Genomic DNA, 20,397 nt, shown 5'->3' with positions numbered 1-20,397 from the left:
GTATTTGTAGCACCTACACCACTATTTGGTACATGAAAAGTGAAAGTGTTTAGTTGATCAGTTGTGTCTGACTCTTTGTGACCACATGGACGGTAGACCACCAGGCTTTTCTGTCCATGGAATTCTCCAGGCAAGCGTACTGGAGTGGGTTGCCGTTTCTTACTCCAGGGGATCTTCCTGACCAAGGGATTGAACTCAGGTCTCCCGCATTTCAGGCAGATTCTTTACCATCTGAGCAGCAGGGCTCATTTGGTACATAGTGGATATTCAATAAATGTTTGTTAGAATTCTTCCCTGATCTCAGATTTTGTAAAATTTGTAAATTTACATTATGTGCCCTTTTATGTTTTTTTTTTTTACATTGTTGTGCAGCCATTACTACCATCCATCCCCGAAACTTTCTATCTTATAAAACTGAAATTCTATACCTATCAAACAATGATTCAACATTCTCCTTTCCCTCCAGCTCCTGGCAACCACCATTATACTTTCTGGTTTTTTATTTTGACTACCTTAAGTACCTTGTCTAAGTGGAATCATACAGTATTTGTCTTTTTCTGACTGGTTTACTTCACTTAGCATAATGTCTCCAAAATTCACTCATGTTGTAGCATATTGAAGAATTTCTTTTCTTTTTAAGGCTGAGTAACATTCCATTGTTTGTATATCATATTTTACTTATTCTTTCATCTGTCAGTGGACACTTGGGTTCCTTCCATGTTTTAGCTGTTATAATACTGATGTGAATGTGTTGTTCAGTCGACTCTGTGCGACCCTATGGACTGCAGCACGCCAGGCTTCCCTGTCCTTCACTATCTCCCAGAGTTTGCTTAAACTCATGTCCATTGAATCAGTGATGCCATCCAACTGAAACTGTTTACCACAGATTGGGACTTGAACCCATGTGGCTGGGGCTCGAACCCAGCCAAAATCCTGCTTGGGACTTGAACCCACTTTGGCTGGGACTCAAACCCAGCTAAAACTCTGCTTGGGATTTGAACCCCTGTGGCTGGGACTCAAACCCAGCCAAAACCCATGATACCTGGTTTCAGGATCTAATGAAGCTCAGGTTCTTGATGTCTCATTGCAGAAAGAATTCAGTGAGAGACCGAGTGATAGGTAAGAAGTGGATTTATTCAGATACAGAGAGAAGCACATTCCACAGACTGACTGTGGGCCATCCCAGAAGGCAAGTGCAGCCCTGAAATTTGGTGTGGTTAGGTTTTGTAGGCTGGGTAATTTCACATGCTGGTGAGTGGGAGCATTATTCTGGCTGTTTTGGGGAAGGGGTGGAGATTTCCAGGATTGGGGCCACTACCCACTCCTTGGTCTTTTAACAGTGCCTTGGGACTGCCCTGGCACTTCTCGGTGTGTCACATCGCTTGCTAATTGAGCATCAAGGTCTAGTCTTTTCTGCCATGTTGGTCCCATTTGATTCTAATACATTTTATGTTGTGTCCTTGGGCTGTGTCATTCGTTCAGAAGTTGTGCTCTGTTACACAACCATTCATTCTCTGTTACCCGCTTCTCCTGCCTTCAGTCTTTTCCAGCATCAGTGTCTTTTCCAGTGAGTCAACTCTTTGTGTCATGTGGCTAAAGTATTGGAGCTTTGGCATCAGTCCTTCCAATGAATATTCATGGTTGTTTTTCCTTAGGATTGACTGGTTTGATCTGCTTGCTGTCCAAGGGGCTTAAGAGCTACAAACATGGGTATACACATATCCATTTGAATCCTACTTTCCCTTTTTTTTTGAGTATATACCCAGAAGTGGAATTGCTGATCATGTTGTAATTCTATTTTTAATTTTTTAGAGGAAATTTCATAGTTTTTCATATTGACTGTGCCATTTGATACTCTCTTTAGCAGTGTGCAGATGTTCCAATTTCACCACATCCTCACCAGCACTTGGTTTTGTGTGTTTTGATATTATCCAAGTTAATGGGTTTTGATTTGTATTTCCCTAATGATTAGTGATGTTGAGGATCTTTTTATGTGCTTATTGACCATTTGTATATCTTCTCTGAGGTCCTTTGCTCATTTTTGAATTTAGTTATTTTTGTTGTTGTATTTTAGGAGGTCTCTGTATAATTTGGATTAATCCCTTATCAGATACATGATTTGGAGGTTTTCTCCCATTCTGTGGTTCACCTTTTTGCTCTGTGGATAGTGTCTTTTGATGCACAAAATTTTAAAGCTTTCTTGAAGTCCAGTGTATTTTTTTGTAACCTGTACCTTTGGTGTCATATCCAAGATATCATTAACACATTCAGTGGCAGGAAGCTTTTGTGCTGTTTTCTTCTAAGTGTTTGATCTATTTTGAGTTACTTTTTGTATATGGGATAGGTAAGGGTCTAATTTCATTCTTTTGCATATGGAGATCATTTTCCCAGTACCATTTGTTGAAAAGACTGACCTTTCTCCTTTAATTGGTCTTGACAACTTTGTCAAAAATCATTTGATCGTATACAAGAAGGTTTATTTCTGGGCTGTCTGTTCCATTGGTCTACATGTCTGTCTTCATGCCAGAACCGTGTTGCTTTGATGACTGTTAAGTTTCAAGTTTTTTTTTTAAGTTTTTAAAATAATGTTTACTTCTTAAAAGTTAACGTGCACAATCGGAAAACAAAAAACATAAGCAAAAAACAAAGTCATTCATAATCACAAGCAGTTTACCATTTGACATGTCCTTCTAGTTCTCATTTGTGTATAGTCAAGTTTTGAAATCAAGGAATTTGTTATCTTCCAGATTGTGCATCTTTTTCAATATTGTTTTGGCTATTCAGGCAGGGTCCCTTGAGATACATGTGTTTTTCTGTTTTTGCAAAAATATCCTTAGGATTTTTGATAGAGACTGTGTTGACTCTATAGATCATTTTGTGTAGTATTGACATTTTAACAGGTTAAGTCTTCTAATCCATGAACATGACTTGTTTCCATTGATTTATGTCTTCTGTTTCAGCAGTGTTTTGTAGTTTTCATGGTACAAGTTTTTCACTGCCTTCATTAATTCCTATGTATTGTATTCTTTTTGATGCTATCTATATAGCTGTTTTTGTAATTTCAGTTTTCTTTTTTGGGAGATTTTTGATTACTGATTCACTCTCTCCTTACCAGTTATAGGTTTATTCAGGTTTTCTGTTTCTTTAGTGATTTAGTCTTTTTTTTTTTTTTTAACCATCTTCATCCAATAGTGAATTGATCCTATAAAGTCTTGGTAAATTTTGTATTTCTAGAAAATTTTCCATTTCATCTAGGTTATCCAATTTTTTGGCATGCAGTTGTTGATAGTACTCTTTAAATCCTTTTAAGTTCTGTAGAATTAGTAGTAAATGTCCCCATTTTCATTTCTGATTTGAGTACTTTGAGTCTTTTCTCTTGATTCATTGAGGTGTAAGTTTGTCAATTCTGTTGATCTTTTCGAAGAACCTTGCAGGGGGTGCTCTGCAGAAAGAGAGGCAGTGAAACTTCCCTCAGCAAAGCCGAGGGGTCCTGAGGAGAGGTGAGCCTGCTGTCCGCCAACCCAGCCCCTCAGCGAGCAAGAGACAGACAGATGCGACAGGAGTTCCATCTAGGCAGTTCCACTTTATTGCCACAAACTCTTGGTTTATATAGGCAAGCAAGGGGGTTTGCAAGGGACTTGCCATAGTTGCACCAGTCACGTTAAAGGTCAAATCATCATGTGCCTTCATTATAACAGGAGTCTATGGTGCTCACGCACTGTCCACATGCAGGGAAATCAAGAGCCAATCAAAAATTTTAACATAGACCACGCCCCTATCTCTTCCGCCAGGCGCCATCTTAGTTTCCAACCACAAAGCTAACCCATCTTTTTTAAGGTTTCCCATTTAGGGCCCCACATCTCCCCCTTTATTTTATTCCAGGCCTTGAGACATTTGTATTGATGTTCTGTAGAGCAAGGCGTAAAGCTGTAGGCGGCCAACCTCCAGCCTCGCCAGCCCCTCTCGTGGCTGTGCCTGTCTTAGGTTGCCCTCCTCTGAGGGTCTTACCCATCATTGTCTATCCAGCCACCTCTTGGGGGCTAGGCGGAATCTCTGTAGATGGTGGGCATCTGGAACTCTCTATCTGTCTCGGTTAATCTCTTGAAGGGCTAAATTAATCCAGGGGTTTTGTGGGTGCCTAACGTGGGGCTCCTTTTCCATGACCTGGGCAAGCATAACTATTTTTTGCTGTAAGCGCCTATTGTGGGCTGTGAGATTTTTTTTACCTTTAACATTACAACAAGCAGAATAACAAAAACAAGCAAATAGAAGGCATTTTTAAACCAGGTAAATGGACTTTGTACCCAGCCCCATAGATCCGTTGCTCCCTTTTTCACCTAAGAGTCTCTTTTAACACTGGAAAAGCTGTCAGACCAAAGCTGGGGTATCTCACATCGCAGTCCACGCGCGCCGAGACACTCAGAGTCTCAGTCGCTCTGGCGTGGAGATCAGGCTGTTGTTGGAGTCCCGTCATGGCGGATCTCAGGTGTTCGAGCTGGTTTGAAATCCTTGAGCAGGGGCAGTGGATATGTTTATAACCTCAATGGTATGAGCTTGTTGAACTCTCAGCACGGATCCTGACACTGTTGTACCCCCATGGTTGATGGCCTTGTGTGTCGTTAAACCCAGGCTTCAAAGACTAAAAACTGTTGCACAGCCGTGGCAATGACGAAGGTCAGCAAGGAGAGAATAGGTAATCTGACGATCACCAGGAGCAGTGTCCACCAGGGTCGCCGCATCGATGATCGGAAAGGGAAGAAAAGATCGCCTCAGGAACATTTTGTTCTTGGGCTCAATATGTGAGTGTCTCTTTAATCTGTGTCAGATTTTGAGATTTGACCTCTCTCTGGTGGTGTAAATTTAAGATTCCTTGCTGGCACCCATATAGGGCTGTGGGGTCCCTTGGATGTGGTCTCCCCAGATGCCGTCATAGCGGAGAGGGCCTTGGTCATCGCCTCGGTAAGGGCTTCAGTCTGAGCCTGAAGGGCAGTCGAAATAGAGTGGGTCTGATGGCTCTGGGTCCCCACATCTTTGGTGGCTATAATCCATTGCTCCATAGAGCTGTCTTTCTGTCCTGTGCAAGCCAACTTATGGTCTGAGTTCATCCCTTCCCAGACTAATAGCTTAACAAATTGATCTCTCAGGGGCCCCGGAGGGAATTTTCTCTTTATACTCTTTTCCACCCGATCTATGAAGGTGGAGAGGTCTTCATTATTTTTTTGAGTGATGCCCAACATAGGGGGCTCACTGGGGCCCTCCACAAGCTTTTTCCAGGCGGCCAGGCACATAGACCGTACCTGATCTGTATTAAGGAGCAGGAATGGTGGCCTGTTGAGGTCCCGTAGTCCATTGATCTGCCGTCCCTGACAACATCCCGAAAGTCACCGGGATAGCAGGGTTGGCAGCTTGATTTCTTTCTGCCTGAGCATGACACTCTTCCTTGAGAAAGGCACACCATTTGATATAGGTGTTGCTGGGGAGCACTGCCTTACATAGCATCTTCCAGTCTTGGGTCGTACAAGGTTGATGAGCCAGGCCCTGGAGAATAGTTTCTGCCCACGGGGAGTTTGGGCCATCCTCTGCCACTGCCTTTTTGAGCTCTTTTAAATGGGGAGTTTGGGCCATCCTCTGCCACTGCCTTTTTGAGCTCTTTTAAATGGGGAGTTTGGGCCATCCTCTGCCACTGCCTTTTTGAGCTCTTTTAAATCATTGGCCTCCCAGGGGTACCAGGCTGCTGGCCTACTCCCCCCCAGGTTAACATTTACAGGAAAGGCTTGAGTCGGGCCGGTAAAGGGCAGCGAGGATCCCCAAGGGTCCCCAGGATAGATTCTCCCTTTCCAAGGTGACCTCATTGTCTTTCCCACCCAAGATGTTCCCAAAACTTCCTCAAATGGGGGAGGCAGGGAGGGGCACAGATCTCTCCCCTGGGCTCCCGCTCTTGGGGCATCAGAGGGGTCCCTATTCTCTTTTGCCCCTTTATCATCCCCCAAAGGCTCCCATGGCCCACTATTTGCTCTAGAGTCTTTATTCCCTGCAGTCTCTTTTGCTATATTTTGGTCCGACATGACTCGTTTGTCATCAGACTTTTCCCATTTTTTGATTTTGAATTGGGGGTACCCGTATCAGTGACATGCTCCTCACTCCGTGGAAGGCAGAGCTTGAGGGCTGAAATGGTCAGACAGAACCCTAAGGGGGCTCCTCACCGTATTGAACCTCTTGCTGCCTAGCAAGGGTTTGTACTCAATCCCAAGTGTCCCAAGAGAACAGACTGGCCGAAGCAACCCAGGGGGCTAACTGTACAATGGTCCCCCAGACCTTAATGGCCTGAACATCAGAAATCTCAAGTCCCCTGCTTAAGAGCATATATCTCAGTGCCTGAGTGCAGGCTCATCAGATTTCCCGATATTATTTCCCATACTGCCGAGAGAGAATAGAAAGAAAATTCACTGAGGACAGCCACCAAAAATCCTACCAGGAGTGGTGGCGGCCAGAAAGTGGGGCTTGTGGTATGCTTTTGAAACTGTTTATGTGCCTGCGTCATTGCACGGAAGTTTTCTTGCTGGGAGCGGGCACCCTAGAGGTTTCTAGCCCATTCCGTGACCCCCTTATCCTGTCACAGGAGTTTTCAAGTGGCAGGCGCCCTAATGGCCTGTAAGCGCCTGACCCGTGCCCACAGGGAAGATTCTAGGCCACCTCCTCAGTTAAGAATGATTAAAGGGGAGTTTCACCCGATCGGGCTCTAGTTACTGAGGCTTACTTGTTGCAGAGCCTTCAAAGTCCGCCGGAGAGTGGCCCTAGCCAGGACTTATCACCTCCACAACCGTTCGCCTGTTCACTGAAACTCCCGAAAAAGGAGTTAAGGACAGATGAGAAAAGAAGAGGAGAAAGAAAATAAGTCAGAAGAGTTTTTTGCCACTTCCGTCAAAACGAAGGGGGGCCCACCTTGAAGTGTGGCTTACCTCGGGAGATACTCCTCTAAAGGGAAGCGCCGTGCTGCAACCAGCCTAGGGTCCTTCGTTGCTCCTTCTTTCAGAGCCGCACGGTGTCACCACCTCCGTCTGTCCGCTTCACGCCCCACGTTGGGCGCCAGTTTCTGCGGGGGGTGGGGGGGGCACTCCGAAGAAAGAGAGAGGCAGTGGAACTTCCCTCAGCAAAGCCGAGGAGTCCTGAGGAGAGGTGAGCCTGCTGTCTGCCAACCCAGCTTCTCGGAGAGCGAGAGAAAACCACACGCAACAGGGGTTCCGTCTAAGCAGTTCCACTTTATTGCCACAAAGTCTTGGTTTATATAGGCAAGCAAGGGGGTTTTGCGAGGGACTTTCCATAGTTGCACCAATCACGTTAAAGGTCAAATCGTAATATGCCAGTTGCACCAATCACGTTAAAGGTCAAATCGTCATGTGCCATAGTTGCACCAATCACGTTAAAGGTCAAATCGTCATGTGCCTTCATTATAACAGGAGTCTATGGTGCTCACGCGCTATCCATGTGCACGGAAATCAAGAGAGCCAATCAAAAACTTCAACATAGACCATGCCCCTATCTCTTCCGCCAGGCACCATCTTAGTTACCCACTGCAAAGCTAACCCATCTTTTTTAAGGTTTCCCATTTAGGGCCCCACAGAACCTAACTTGATTTCATTGATTTTCCTCTGTTGTTTTTCTATTATTATTTTGTTTATCTGTGCTGTCATTTTATTATTGCTTTCCTTCTAGCTTTGGGTTTCATTTGTTCTTATTTTTCTATCTAGTTCCTTAAATTGTAAAGTTAGGTTGTTAATTGGAGATTTTTCTTGTTTTTAATGTAAGCATTTATAGCTATAAATTTCCCCTTAGCACTGCTTTCACTGCATCCTGTTAGCTTTGATATGTTGTGTTTTCATTTTTACTTATCTTTAAGTATTTTCTAATGTCCCTTATGAGTTCAACTTTGAAGCATTGGTTGTTTAAAAATGTACGTTTGATTTCCACAGTTTGGTGAATTTTCCAGTTTTACTTTTCCAGATTTCCAATTTCATTGCATTGTAGTCAGAGAAGATACCTTGTATATCTCTCTCTTAATTTATTGAGATGTTATTTGTGGGCTTCCCTGGTGGCTTAGACGATAAAGAATCTGCCTGCAATGTGGGAGACCTGGGTTCGATCCCTGGATTGAAGATCCCCTGGGAAGATCCCCTGGAGGAGGGCATGGCAACCCACTCCAGTATTCTTGCCTGGAGAATCCCCGTGGACAGAGGAGCCTGATGGGCTACAACTGAGTGACTAAGCACAGCACAGCAGTGGTGGCTCAGTGGTAAGGAATCAGCCTGCCAATGCAGGAGATGCGGGTTTGGATCCCTGGGTCGGAAAGATCTCCTTGAGAAAGAAATAGCAACCTACTTTGCCTGGGAAATCTCATGGACAAAGGAGCCTGGCATGCTATACAGTCCATGAGGTTACAAAAAAGTTAGACTTGACTTCTGTCTAAACAACATTTGTGGCCTTACCTGTGCTTTAACCTGGAAAATATCCCATGTACACTTGGAGAAGACTGTATTCTGTTGTTGGGTAGAGCGTTTTGGATATGTATATTTGGTTTAATTGGTTTATTATATTGTTTGAGTCCTCTATTTCCTGACTTACTTTCTGTCTGGTTGTTTTCTCCACTATTGTGAGTGGAATATTGAAGTCTCCCAACTATTCCTGTAGAACTGTCTATTTCTTCCTTCAGTTCTGTCCTTTTTTGCTTCATGTATTTTGACGGTCTGTTAGCTGTATAAATGTTTATAATCTGTCTTCTTGCTGTATTGAACCTTGTATTAACTTATGATGTTCTTCTCTCTAGTCATAACTTTTTTTAAAGTCTACTTTGTGTTACATTGGGTTTCCCTGGTGACTCAGATGGTAAAGAATCTGCCTGCAATGCTTGAGACCTAGGTTCGATCTCTGGGTTGGGAAGATCCCCTGGAGAAAGAAATAGCAACCCACTCCCGTATTCTTGGGCTACAATCCATGGAATCGCAGAGTTGGACACAACTGAGCAACTAACACTTTGACTTTCACTCAGTGTTTTATTAGTCTGGCCTACCCCTTTTGTTTTTTTTAAGCTTACACTCTTTTGACACTGTATGGAATATTATTTTCCCTTCCTTCATCTTCAACCTATTTGTGTCTTTGGATGTCGAATGAGTCTCCTTTAGGCAGCTTATGATTGGATCATGTGTTTTTATCCATTTTGCCAAATCTCTGTTTTTTGATTGGAGGGTTTAATCTAACTACATTTTAAGTAATTACTGATAAGAGGGGACTTACTGTTGTCATCGTGCTGTTTGTTCTCTGTATGCTCTGTAGCTTTTTTGCATTTACTACATTACTGTCTTCCTTTGTGTTTACTTTTTGTAGTGAAATGTTTAAATTTCTTTCTTGTTTCCTTTTTGTATATTCTGTGGCTATTTTCTTTGTGGTTACCAGAGGGATTACATTTAATACCCTAATGTTATAACAATTACTTGATATAAAACTCTGAATTTTGACAAATGCACGGATTCATGTAATCGTCACCATGGTCAAGATACAGGAAGTTTCATTACCTTCCAAACTTCTCTTGTACCGCTTTGGCCATGAGGGGAGGTGGTGGCAAATTCTGAGAGGACATCTGTTGTCTTGCAGAGGAGAGGTCTCTGAATTATCTTCAAACAAGCATGGGGAGTACTTGCTCTTAGTAAGCAGTAATGGGCCACTCCTGTAGACTTAGAGGGTTCAGAAGAATTTGGAGATAAAAGATTTGGGGGAGCACCAACCCAGATGTTTCCATTACCCCTGTCAGAGTCTTACTGTTCTTTGTCAAACACAGCTCTGAACTTGGCATAGCAGGCCTGCCTTGTTTGGAAGTTTAACTTTTGGAGCCCAGCAACTGTTCTGGTCTAGATTTCTTTGCCTTCCTCTTGGAGAAGAGACGAGGACATCTTTGTGTACTTTCAGAGAGGCCTTCTGGCTTTCATACTTAGATTCCAGTTAGCAGTCAATTACCTTTTTGTTATCTTTTCTTGCAGAACTCAAATAGTTTAGTAATATTCTTCAAAGTAAGTTGTTTTCAAGGTTGCTTTTTCTCCTTCATTGCCACTTTAAATTCCCATCTTAGCACCTACTCCATCTGCCTTGAGAGCCTAGTGCAGGGTGTTCATTAAGACGTTCCTTTGGGATCACCACCTGTGAGGAGGGAAAATTGGGCAGATGCATATTTCATGGTGCAGTGCAGGCCTGGCACTCCCCTTTGGGGAGCTTTGGCACTAGAATGGGCCCTTTTGAGTTTCCCAGAACCAGGCTGAGGTGTTCAGGCCTCTGTATTGCCATAGCAGTTAGTTGGATTAGTTAGTATAGGGAGAGTATCATCTGGGCAGCATCATTAGAGAGAGAGGTGAGGCAGGCCCTGTGGGACTGACAGTTAAGTCCTTCCTGAAGGGGGCGCTGAGCAGTGCCTCATCATCTACCAAAAACTCCCCTGTACCCACAAGGAGTGAAGAGTTTGTTTTTGTTTTTTTAGTATCATTAACCCATGGATTTAAATGTGTGTAGATTTAGCAGAATTTCCATTGACTTAAATATGTATGGGATGATGCAAAAATGTTTGTAAATATACAGCTCAATAAGTGTTTGCCAAGTAAACACACCAGTGTAACCGCTCCACAGATCAGGAACTAAAACAATGCTAGCAATCCAGGGCTTCCTCCTTCCCCCTCCGTTTCCTTCTGCTCGTTACTTGCTCTTTCCAAGGGTCTCTATTATCCTGATTTGAATTTAACATATTTTTGAATTTGTGTAACATTCATCCATAAGGGATCTTTTGTTTTGATTTCTTTCAATATTTGTGAATTTAAGCTTATAATTGTAAATCATTTATTCCCTTTGCTATAGAGTTTTTCTTTGTTTGAAGATACCCTTTTTGAAAACCATTTCTGTTGTTGATAGACATTTGGAGTGTTTCCAGTTTTTGGAAATTATGAAATCATGGCTATAAACGTTGCTGAACATACCTTTTGATGGACATAGGTACACATTTCTGTTGGGTATATACCTATTGAAGTTATTGAGTACAGTTGGTCTCTGTATCCGTGGGTTCCACGTTTGTGGATTCAACCAATGCAGATAATTTTTTGGGGGAAAAATTCCAGAAAGTTCCAAAAAGCAAAACTTGAATTTGCCAAGCAACTGGCAACTATTTACATAGCATTGCATTGTTTTTACATGGCATTTATATCATATTAAGTATTATAAATAATCTAGAGATGATTTAAAGTATACGTAAGGATGTGCAAAGTTACCTGGGCTTCCCTGGTGGCTCAGCGGTAAAGAATCTGCCTGAAGTACAGGAGTCCTGCAGGAGATGAGGGTTCAATCCCTGGGTTGGGAAGATCTCCTGGAGTGGGAAATGGCCACCCACTCTAGTATTCTTGCCTGGAGAATCCCATGGACAAAGGAGCCTGGTAGGCCACAGTCCATGGGGTTGGAAAGACTGATGCGATTGGGTGACTAAACAACAACAAAGGATATGCATAGGTTATATGCAAGTAGTGTGTTTTATATAAGGGACTTGAGCATCACAGATTTTTGTGTCCTCTGGACTCCCAAACCAGTGTCCTGTAGATTTGGACAGATGACTGTATATATATATATGTTCCATTTTAGTAGAAAGAATGAAATTTCAGCCTTTCAAAGTAATTATTGATTTACACTCATACATTTAATGTACAAAAGTTCCAGTTGCTGTGGTTTTCCCTGTTTATTTAGGATGTTACCTTCTTGGCTGTATAATTAAGAACTGGTTGTACTTAGGAGGGTTCCTCTTTCTTTTAGAAGGTTCTGTACTCTAATTTTTTGTCTTCTGAAGCTGTGAGATTTTGAATTTCTATTCTGCTTTTCAGAAGTTCTGGCTGAGGTTTTTTACCCTTTTCCACCCAGTTATGCATTTGAGACTCCCTCATGTTTTCAGTTTTGTCACTCCAGGCTCTCAGTGACAACCAAAATCTCTGATGGTTCCTCTTTCCTTCCTTCCACAGAGGTACTTGCTTGGAAAAGGCATATTTCTGAGTCTCTCTCTCTTTTTTTTTTTTTTGGCCCAGATTCTGCAAATGCCCCAGTGGGAGGTGGTGGGGGGCTGTGGAAACAGCTGCAAAAGATCACCTTACCTCGACATAGTTCACCGTTTGTTTTTTTTTTGAAGCTTAGCCTCTCTAACCTCATTCCTTCAGTAGCTCTCTAAAATCTTGAAACAGTTGATATTTTAATCTTTTTTGTGTGTGAGTTAGGGGTAGGTAGGGGTTATTTTGCTGTGAAGTACTCTACCTTAAATGGAAACAGAAGTATGAATTAAAATATATTTGATTTTTAAATTAAAATTGTTGTTCTTAGTGTTCAAATTATTCCCTTTTTGACCAGTGGGAGCCTTCTCAAAATACATTCCTGAGTCTTTTTTGACTCTAGCTTTTGATAGCTTTCTTTGGCAGCTTTCTTACTATCTGGTATGATGAGGTATTCCAGTTTTACCATGTACCTTTTTGCTTTGGATGTGGAATCAGCTGTTTTCTGAGGGGGTCCCGATTCCTTTGACCAGGAAATGGTATCTCAAGATCGTTACTGCAGGGTCGAACATTGTTTCTAGGCATTTTCAGCAAACAAAGGTAGAAAGACATATTTTATTTTCTTCATACAAGATAAACTATAGTAAGAATTGATGTATCAATAGATACTTTCAATTCCAGTTCAAGACTACAGGGTTTTTACTTTACTATTCCTCTCCCATGCTGAGAGTCTCAGTTTTTAATAACACCAGTAGTGATAGAATTAAAATATCACCTAATCACTCATTTCCTTGATCCCACAATATGTACAGAATCAAGATTTATCTTCATTTTCTTTGTCCCAAGAGTATATTCCATTATGAATGTATAGTCAGCCTAGTATGATTTAAAATAACTTAGAATAGTTCTTCTGTTCATGATTATGCCAATAAAAGCTTAGATATGAATTTCAGTTCGTTTGTTTTCTATTCTTTTATTTTTTAGTGTTTAAATTTTATGTTTACATAAATTACATAATTTAAAAATAAAATGTACAAAACCCAGGGAATGTAGATTCTGTCCCTGTCACCTTTATTTTCTTCCGTTTCCTAAAGATAACCACTTAAAAGCTTTTCTATTTTATCTTTCAGTTATTGTATGTGTGAAGATTTGTGTGTGTGTGTTTATTTCTCCTCCTCCTTCCTAGATGAAGTTTCTTCATCCTGTTTTTTCAACTTAAAGATATATCCTGGAGACTGTTCCATAGTTTGAATTTTGACTCATTTTTGTCATTTTTTAAATGTTTTGTTTATATAAGTCTTTTATTTAAGTCATTTAAATTCTGTGGTCTATGTTAATTGCTCTCTCAGCATATATTTTGGTGTTTCAGGAGGTTTGTGTATTAGGGTTCAGTCAGGGAAGCCGATTGTGTGATGGGGTAAGCGACTTATTATGGAAATTAGACCATGTACAATTTTGAGAGGACTTGTGAGGTGAAAATCTAGAAGGAGCAGTTGGAAGATCAGAGAAAAGGAGTCACTAACCAGATCCTCTACATCAGTGGCAATGGATAGACCAGTTGGAGATTTTAGGGAAATCTGAGAAGCCGCTGCAGTGGGACCGTGTGGGAGAAACTTAAGGTGAGCCACATGGAAAGCTCTTGGCTGTGTTTCGTCACCCACTGTGTAGATTTTCACTTAAGCATCTGGTGCTAGGCTTGTGCCACTGCTCACCCAAGACAAACCAGCAATTTTTTTTTCTGTTGGTTATTTTTATATTGATATCTTTGTATAGTACTCTAATTTCCTCCCTTTTTTGGGAGGGGAAGTTGTTAAACAGTGGTTTTCTTCTATAAGCAATATTGAGATTAGCTAGTAACCTATTCTCATCTCCTTCTCAGCCAGCATTTGGTTTAAAATAATGTCCTTTTACTCTTAGTACCATAAGGCAGTCCATATACCAAGAGTATCCTTTTTTGTGTATTCTCACTGCCCTTTCCCAATTTTGATAACTGTACCATATCTATACTGTCATTACATTTAGCAGTTACATAGTGTGTTTTCTCCTTTATTATCATTTTTTATTTTCAGTTCTTTTAGTAAATATATATTTAATGGTCCCTCATAGTGTAGATGTGTCTTCTGTTATTTTGGTTGACTGAAGCATATTGTCTAGTAGGTTTCTCAGGATAGGCTCAAGGGAACAATATTTTCTGGTTTCATGCAATTCATAACAGTTTGATTATCACCATTTTACTTGGAAGTCAGTTTGCCTGCGTGTAAAATCCTTGGCTTACTTTATCTTCTCTTGAGAATCTTAAAATGTTATTTCATTTTTTCATTAGCATATAGTATTGTCAAAGTCTGAGGACAGTGTGATTTTTGTTTTTTGTGTAAGTGACTTTCTCTTTCTGCTTAAATGTTCAAAGGATTTTTTTTTTTCATTTGTTTGTTTCTTATTCACAGAAGATCAAGTTTTACTAAAATATGACCTGGTATTGGTCATTCTGAATTAGTTTTTCCATGTATGTGGTGTGCCCTTTATATAGTTTGAAATATTTAAACAAATTATCAGCAAACTTTGCTTGAATTCATTTGTAATATCCATTCTGCACCATTGACTTCATTTCCTTCTTTGAGGACTCCTGTTATACAAATGTTGGATCTTGTTTGCCTGTTTTCTCTGCCACTTTATTGTAAATCCCCATCTCATTTTCCTTCTTATTTTTTTGAATATTGGAATTTTCCTCCTGTTTACCTTTTTCTCTTAAAGCATTATATTTTCTTTTATTTACTCTTTAATATCTCTGGTTAGTCTTCACTTCTGAAATGATTTTTTTCCTAATTCTTTCCTGAATTTTGTCAACTTATTTGTAATTCTAATGTATTTCATATCTTTAGTCATTTAAAAACTTCTCTTGGCTCATTTTGAATTAATAATTTACAGTTTCATCTGTTGGTGAACATATCTTTTTGGCATGTTTTCATTTTCTGTAGTAATGCTATTCTGTCTCTTATTCCTTTTTTCTCAAAATAGTTTCACATGTGACTTGACTACAGTGTTTTCTGTTGCTCATTTTTATGTGAAATTAATTTTCCTAAGTTGTTAGGAGAGAAATGTGGGCCAGTATAGCTTTCTGTCTTCATGGCTCTGGAGTGCTTTTATTGCTTTAATGAAATTAAACAAATACATCATCTCATTGTTTGTAAGCTCTCTTGGCTTTCTTCTCTTTTCTACCTTTGATTGGGATCTTTTTCCTTTGCCCCTGTTGTTCTTATTGTTTTCAATTTGGAGTATATCTCAGCAATTTCTTCTCAATGTGATCTTCATCCTGGAAGGGGGTGTTTCTTTAGCTGGTTAGTTTAGAACTATGCTGTTCAGTGAGTACAACGGCTACTTAATGTTAAGTAGAATAAATTTAAATAATATTAAACATTTGATTCCTTATTTGCATTAGCCATGTAGCAGATGCTTAAACTTAATAGCCATATGTGGCTAGTGACTACTGTAATGAGCATTATTAATACAGTGTAATAGCCTCACCACAGAAAGTTCTATTAGACAGTGATGGTTTAAAGTGTGCTTTCTTCTTTTCAAAGTTTGTTACAGACATTTTGCAGACAAGAGCCAATTGCTGTGTGCAAAAACCTCCCTGTGTTTCAGCTAAGCTCTAAACTTGTCCTGCTGTACATCTCATTGAGGATGTAATACAATTTTGGGGTTTTCCTCTTGTCAGTTCAGTTCAGTCGCTCAGTCATGTCTGACTCTGCGACCCCATGAACCGCAGCACGCCAGGCCTCCCTGTCCATCACCAACTCCTGGAGCCTACCCAAACTCATGTCCATTGAGTTGGTGATGCCATCCAACCATCTCATCCTCTGTCGTCCCCTTCTCCTCCTGCCCTCAATCTTTCCCAGCGTGTCTTTTCAAATGAGTCAGCTCTTTGCATCAGATGGCCAAAGTATTGGAGTTTCAGCTTCAGAATCAGTCCTTCCAAAGAAATCCCAGGGCTGATCTCCTTCAGAATGGACTGGTTGGATCTCCTTGCAGCCCAAGGGACTCTCAAGAGTCTTCTCCAACACCACAATTCAAAAGCATCAAGTCTTCAGTGCTCAGCTTTCTTTATAGTCCAACTCTCACATCCACACATGACTACTGGAAAAACCATAGCCTTGACTAGATGGACCTTTTTTTGGCAAAGTAGTATCTCTGATTTTTAATATGCTATCTAGGTTGGCCATAAGTTTTCTTCCAAGGAGCAAACGTCTTTTAATTTCATGGCTGCAGTCACCATCCACAGTGATTTTGGAGCCCAAGAAAATAAACTCTGTCACTATTTCCCTATCTATTTGCCATGAAGTGATAGGACCAGATGCTATGATCTTAGTTTGCTGAATGTTGAGCTTTAAAGCCAACTTTTTCACTCTTCTCTTTCACTTTCATCAAGAGACTCTTTATTTCTTCACTTTCTGCCATAAGGGTGGTGTCATCTGCATATCTGAGGTTATTGATATTTCTCCCAGCAGTCTTGATTCCAGCTTGTGCTTCATCCAGTCCAGTATTTCTCATGATGCACTCTGCATATACGTTAAATAAGCAGGGTGACAGTATACAGCCTTAACATACTCCTTTCCCTATTTGGAACCAGTCTGTTGTTTCATGTCCAGTTGTAAGTAGTGCTTCTTGACTGGAACAGATTTCTCAGTAGGCAGGTCAGGTGGTCTGGTATTCCCATCTCTTGAAGAATTTTCCACAGTTTGTTGTGATCCACACAGTCAAAGGCTTTGGCATAGTCAATACAGCAGAAGTACATGTTTTTCTGGAACTCCCTTGCTGTCTCGATGATCCAATGGATGTTTTTCAATTTGATCTCTGGTTCCTCTGCCTTTTCTAAATCCAGCTTGAACATCAGGAAGTTCACGGTTCACGTGCTGTTGAAGCCTCACTTGGAGAATTTTGAGCATTACTTTGCTTGCATGTGAGATGAGTGCAATTGTGCAGTAGTTTGAGCATTCTTTGGCATTGCCTTTCTTTGGGATTGGAATGAAAGCTGACCTTTTCCAGTCCTGTGGCCACTGCTGAGTTTTCCAAATTTGCTGGCATATTGAGTGTAGCACTTTCACAGCACCATCTTTCAGGATTTGAAATAGCTCAACTGGAATTCCATCACCTCCACTAGCTTTGTTCATAGGGATGCTTCCTAAGGCCCCTTGACTTTGCATTCCAGAATGTCTGGCTCTAGGTGAGTGATCACACCAATGTGATTATCTGGGTTGTGAAGATCTTTTTTGTATAGTTCTTCTGTGTGTTCTTGCCACCTTTTCTTAATATCTTCTGCTTCTGTTAGGCCCATACCATTTCTGTCCTTTATTGTGCCCATCTTTGCATGAAATATTCCCTCGGTATCTCTAATTTTCTTGATGAGATCTCTAGTCTTTCCCATTCTGTTGTTTTCCTCTATTTCTTTGCATTGATCGCTGAGGAAGGCTTTCTTATTTCTCCTTGCTCTTTGGAACTCTGCATTCAAATGGGTATATCTTTCCTTTTCTGCCTAGAGAAATTCCTTTAGCACTTGTTGTAAAGCTGATTTGGTGGTGCTGAATTCTCTTAACTTTTGCTTGTCTGGAAAGGTTTTGATTTCTCCATCAAATCTGAAGGAGAGTCTGGTTGGGTAGAGTATTCTTGGTTGTAGGTTCTTCCCTTTCACCACTTTAAATATATGGTGCCATTCCCTTCTGGCTTGTTGAAAAATTGGGTGATAACCTGATGGTAGTTCCCTTGTATGTTATTTGTTGTTTTTCCCTTGTTGGTTTTAATATTATCTTTACCTTTAATTTTTTGTCAGTTTGATTACTATGCGTCTTCATGTGTTCCTCCTTGGCGTTGTCCTAACTGCAACTCTCTGTGCTTCCTGAACTTGGCTGACTATTTCCTTTCCCATGTTAGGGAAATTTTCAGCTATTATCTCTTCAAACATTATTTAGTATTTCTTTACTGTCAAGTTAGTCAAATTATTAACTAAGGAAATTTGGACATGCTACTTGGTCTGTTTCCACTTTTTGTTGCACCATTTTAAAAAGGAGGAAGCTGGACTCAGGTTTGTTTTTTCACGGAGGAACTTCATCAGTGTTCTCTGTTAGTGTTAGCAGGATTTAATATTTAAACAGTACATACATTTGTGATGCTTTCAATACAGAATGCTGCTCTTAAACTGAGTAGAAATGAACTTCTTTGTAGTGCAAATTGGTTCATTCTCAGATAAGTGTGGTCCCCTTAAAGGATATTTTCTTCCATGAGATCTGTCTTTTTGTCATTCTGTTACTCCCTCAACTGTGTACCTGAGGGTGATTATCTTACCTGAGTCAGTTTTACTATGTATATTGTAGGCTATACAGTTTGTTTTGTTTTCTGAACATTCTGGAGTTATTTGCCATTATTGACTAGAGGTCAAAGGCATAGATTTTCTTGATCTATTGATTTTTTAATGCTTGAGTTCAATATATAAGGGAAAAGATTGTTTGCATTTTCTTGCAGACATTTTTCTCTAAAATAATTTTTAGCTTCAGTGAAGTAGCTCTATTTCTGTGAGTCATCATTCTGTCTTATATAGTGCTGGGTAAAGGTTTAATTTTGTAGATAAAGATTTATGACTTAAAGAAAGCTGAAAAAATTGAAATTTCTTCAGAATTTTAGATTTGCTATAAATTTCTTTATATATTGAAAATTGGAGTTTAATCTACAAATATATGTAATTGTGCTTGATAAAATGTTCCTGAAAATCTCATGATTTTTCAGTGAGAAATAGATTTCTCATTAGCTATTTTAAAATGTAAGTTTACGTGTTTTTTTGTTTCCTCAGCTTCCAATAAAAACAGGACAGCAGAACACACATACCAAAGTCAGCACTGAGCACAACAAGGAATGTCTTATCAATATTTCCAAATACAAGTTTTCTTTGGTTATAAGTGGCCTCACCACTATCTTAAAGAATGTTAACAATATGGTGAGTATTTGCTTTACTGTTTTATGGGGGAATTTGGTTTGTTTTCTGTTTTAAAATTTGGAGCAACATATTTTGAAGTATGTAAAGTCATTTTCTGTGGACTCTGGATGTAAAGATTTGTCTTAACTTGTGGATAAGTGCAGATAACCTTTTAACTTTCTTTTTAGATTTTAATTCTTTTGTTTTAGATACTTGTCTTATTTGTGACTCTATCTACTGTTCGATTTTTCTGAAATTAGAATTTCATACAGATTTTGTCATATATGAATTGACTATAATAATCTATTTAAATCTTTTCCTTAGCTTGTCATTTGAATATTTACATATCAGATTGTCCTAGTCCAAAGGAGTTGGTAAATAAAATATGACTTTGTAGTCCTAAAATGTGAAGTTGCTTTTGTGAAGATACTGTTTATTTCCTTCCTCCTGTAACCTGTGGCAGATTCCATTGTAGAGAGTCTGTGTTGAAACAGTTTTCCTTAGATACCAGCTTCATCAAGTATTTCCAGTGTCAAAAGCTCATAATTGCTTCTTTTATTCCTTGTTTTATAAAATTTGTTTACATTCCCTAGACTTGAGCACACACCTGCTGTTTTCTCTGTGTCCCTTTGAACATACTATCAATATTTTTCCTGTCCTGTCAGGTGGTTCTTTTCTCTGTGTCAGTTCCTATCTAAAATCTGCTTCATGCTCAGTTCAGAACAGCCGATCTGGATATATCTTGATTAACTCCCAAACTGCTCAGCTTGTTTTGAGCACTTAAAACCACAATTTTTATTGTTTGTATTGAGCAATGAAACTGATTTTTGGTTGTAGATTGTGAAAATCAGTAAGTACCATTTTCACAGTCATATCATGTTTGGTGTGTTTTCTTTCTAAAAAGTTGATTAGAAGCTATCCCAGAGTTACAAAATTGGTAAACTGGAGGTATGGTCAGTCCTTTGCTTTACAAAGATATTTTCTCTGTATGGAAAAAAAAAATAAGATTTTCTGAAAAAAGCAGAACCTATAAACTTGTATAGTGCTTTACAGAAATACATTTAAGATTTTATGAAGCTATTCTGTTACACAGTGTCATAGTGATAGGATTTTGCTTATATAAATAAGTGGACATGTTTCCAGTCAGATTGAAAATGTTTTGGTATTTGGACCCTTCTTTTAAAAATGAAAACAGTATTGCGATATTGGCATTCATTTCGTGCTTATTGAGTAAATTAAATTGTGGAAGCCATAATCTCTTGTTGGTAAATAGCATAGTGAATGCTTAAGACTTACTGTAATTGATGTTACAGCATTTTGTTGCTATTAGAGTTTAGGCTTTGATTTTTTTGATTATTTTGTGGCATCAGAGTATGGTTAAAT

The 20,397-nt window shown here is 39.8% G+C and overlaps 1 protein-coding gene across 1 annotated transcript in view; it reads left to right on the top strand.

The window, feature by feature from the left end:
- NF1 (neurofibromin 1) overlaps positions 1 to 20,397 on the top strand; it is a 249,573-nt gene that overhangs the window by 37,240 nt on the left and 191,936 nt on the right. Inside the window, exon 2 of the mRNA XM_052658746.1 lies at positions 18,892 to 19,035. Coding sequence (XP_052514706.1) covers positions 18,892 to 19,035 — 144 coding nt within the window. The remainder of the gene's footprint in view (positions 1 to 18,891; positions 19,036 to 20,397) is intronic.

This window comes from Budorcas taxicolor, chromosome 19 (assembly GCF_023091745.1).
Source record: "Budorcas taxicolor isolate Tak-1 chromosome 19, Takin1.1, whole genome shotgun sequence".
In the NCBI taxonomy this organism is placed as follows: domain Eukaryota; kingdom Metazoa; phylum Chordata; class Mammalia; order Artiodactyla; family Bovidae; genus Budorcas; species Budorcas taxicolor.
This window is presented reverse-complemented; position numbering and strand designations above follow the sequence as displayed.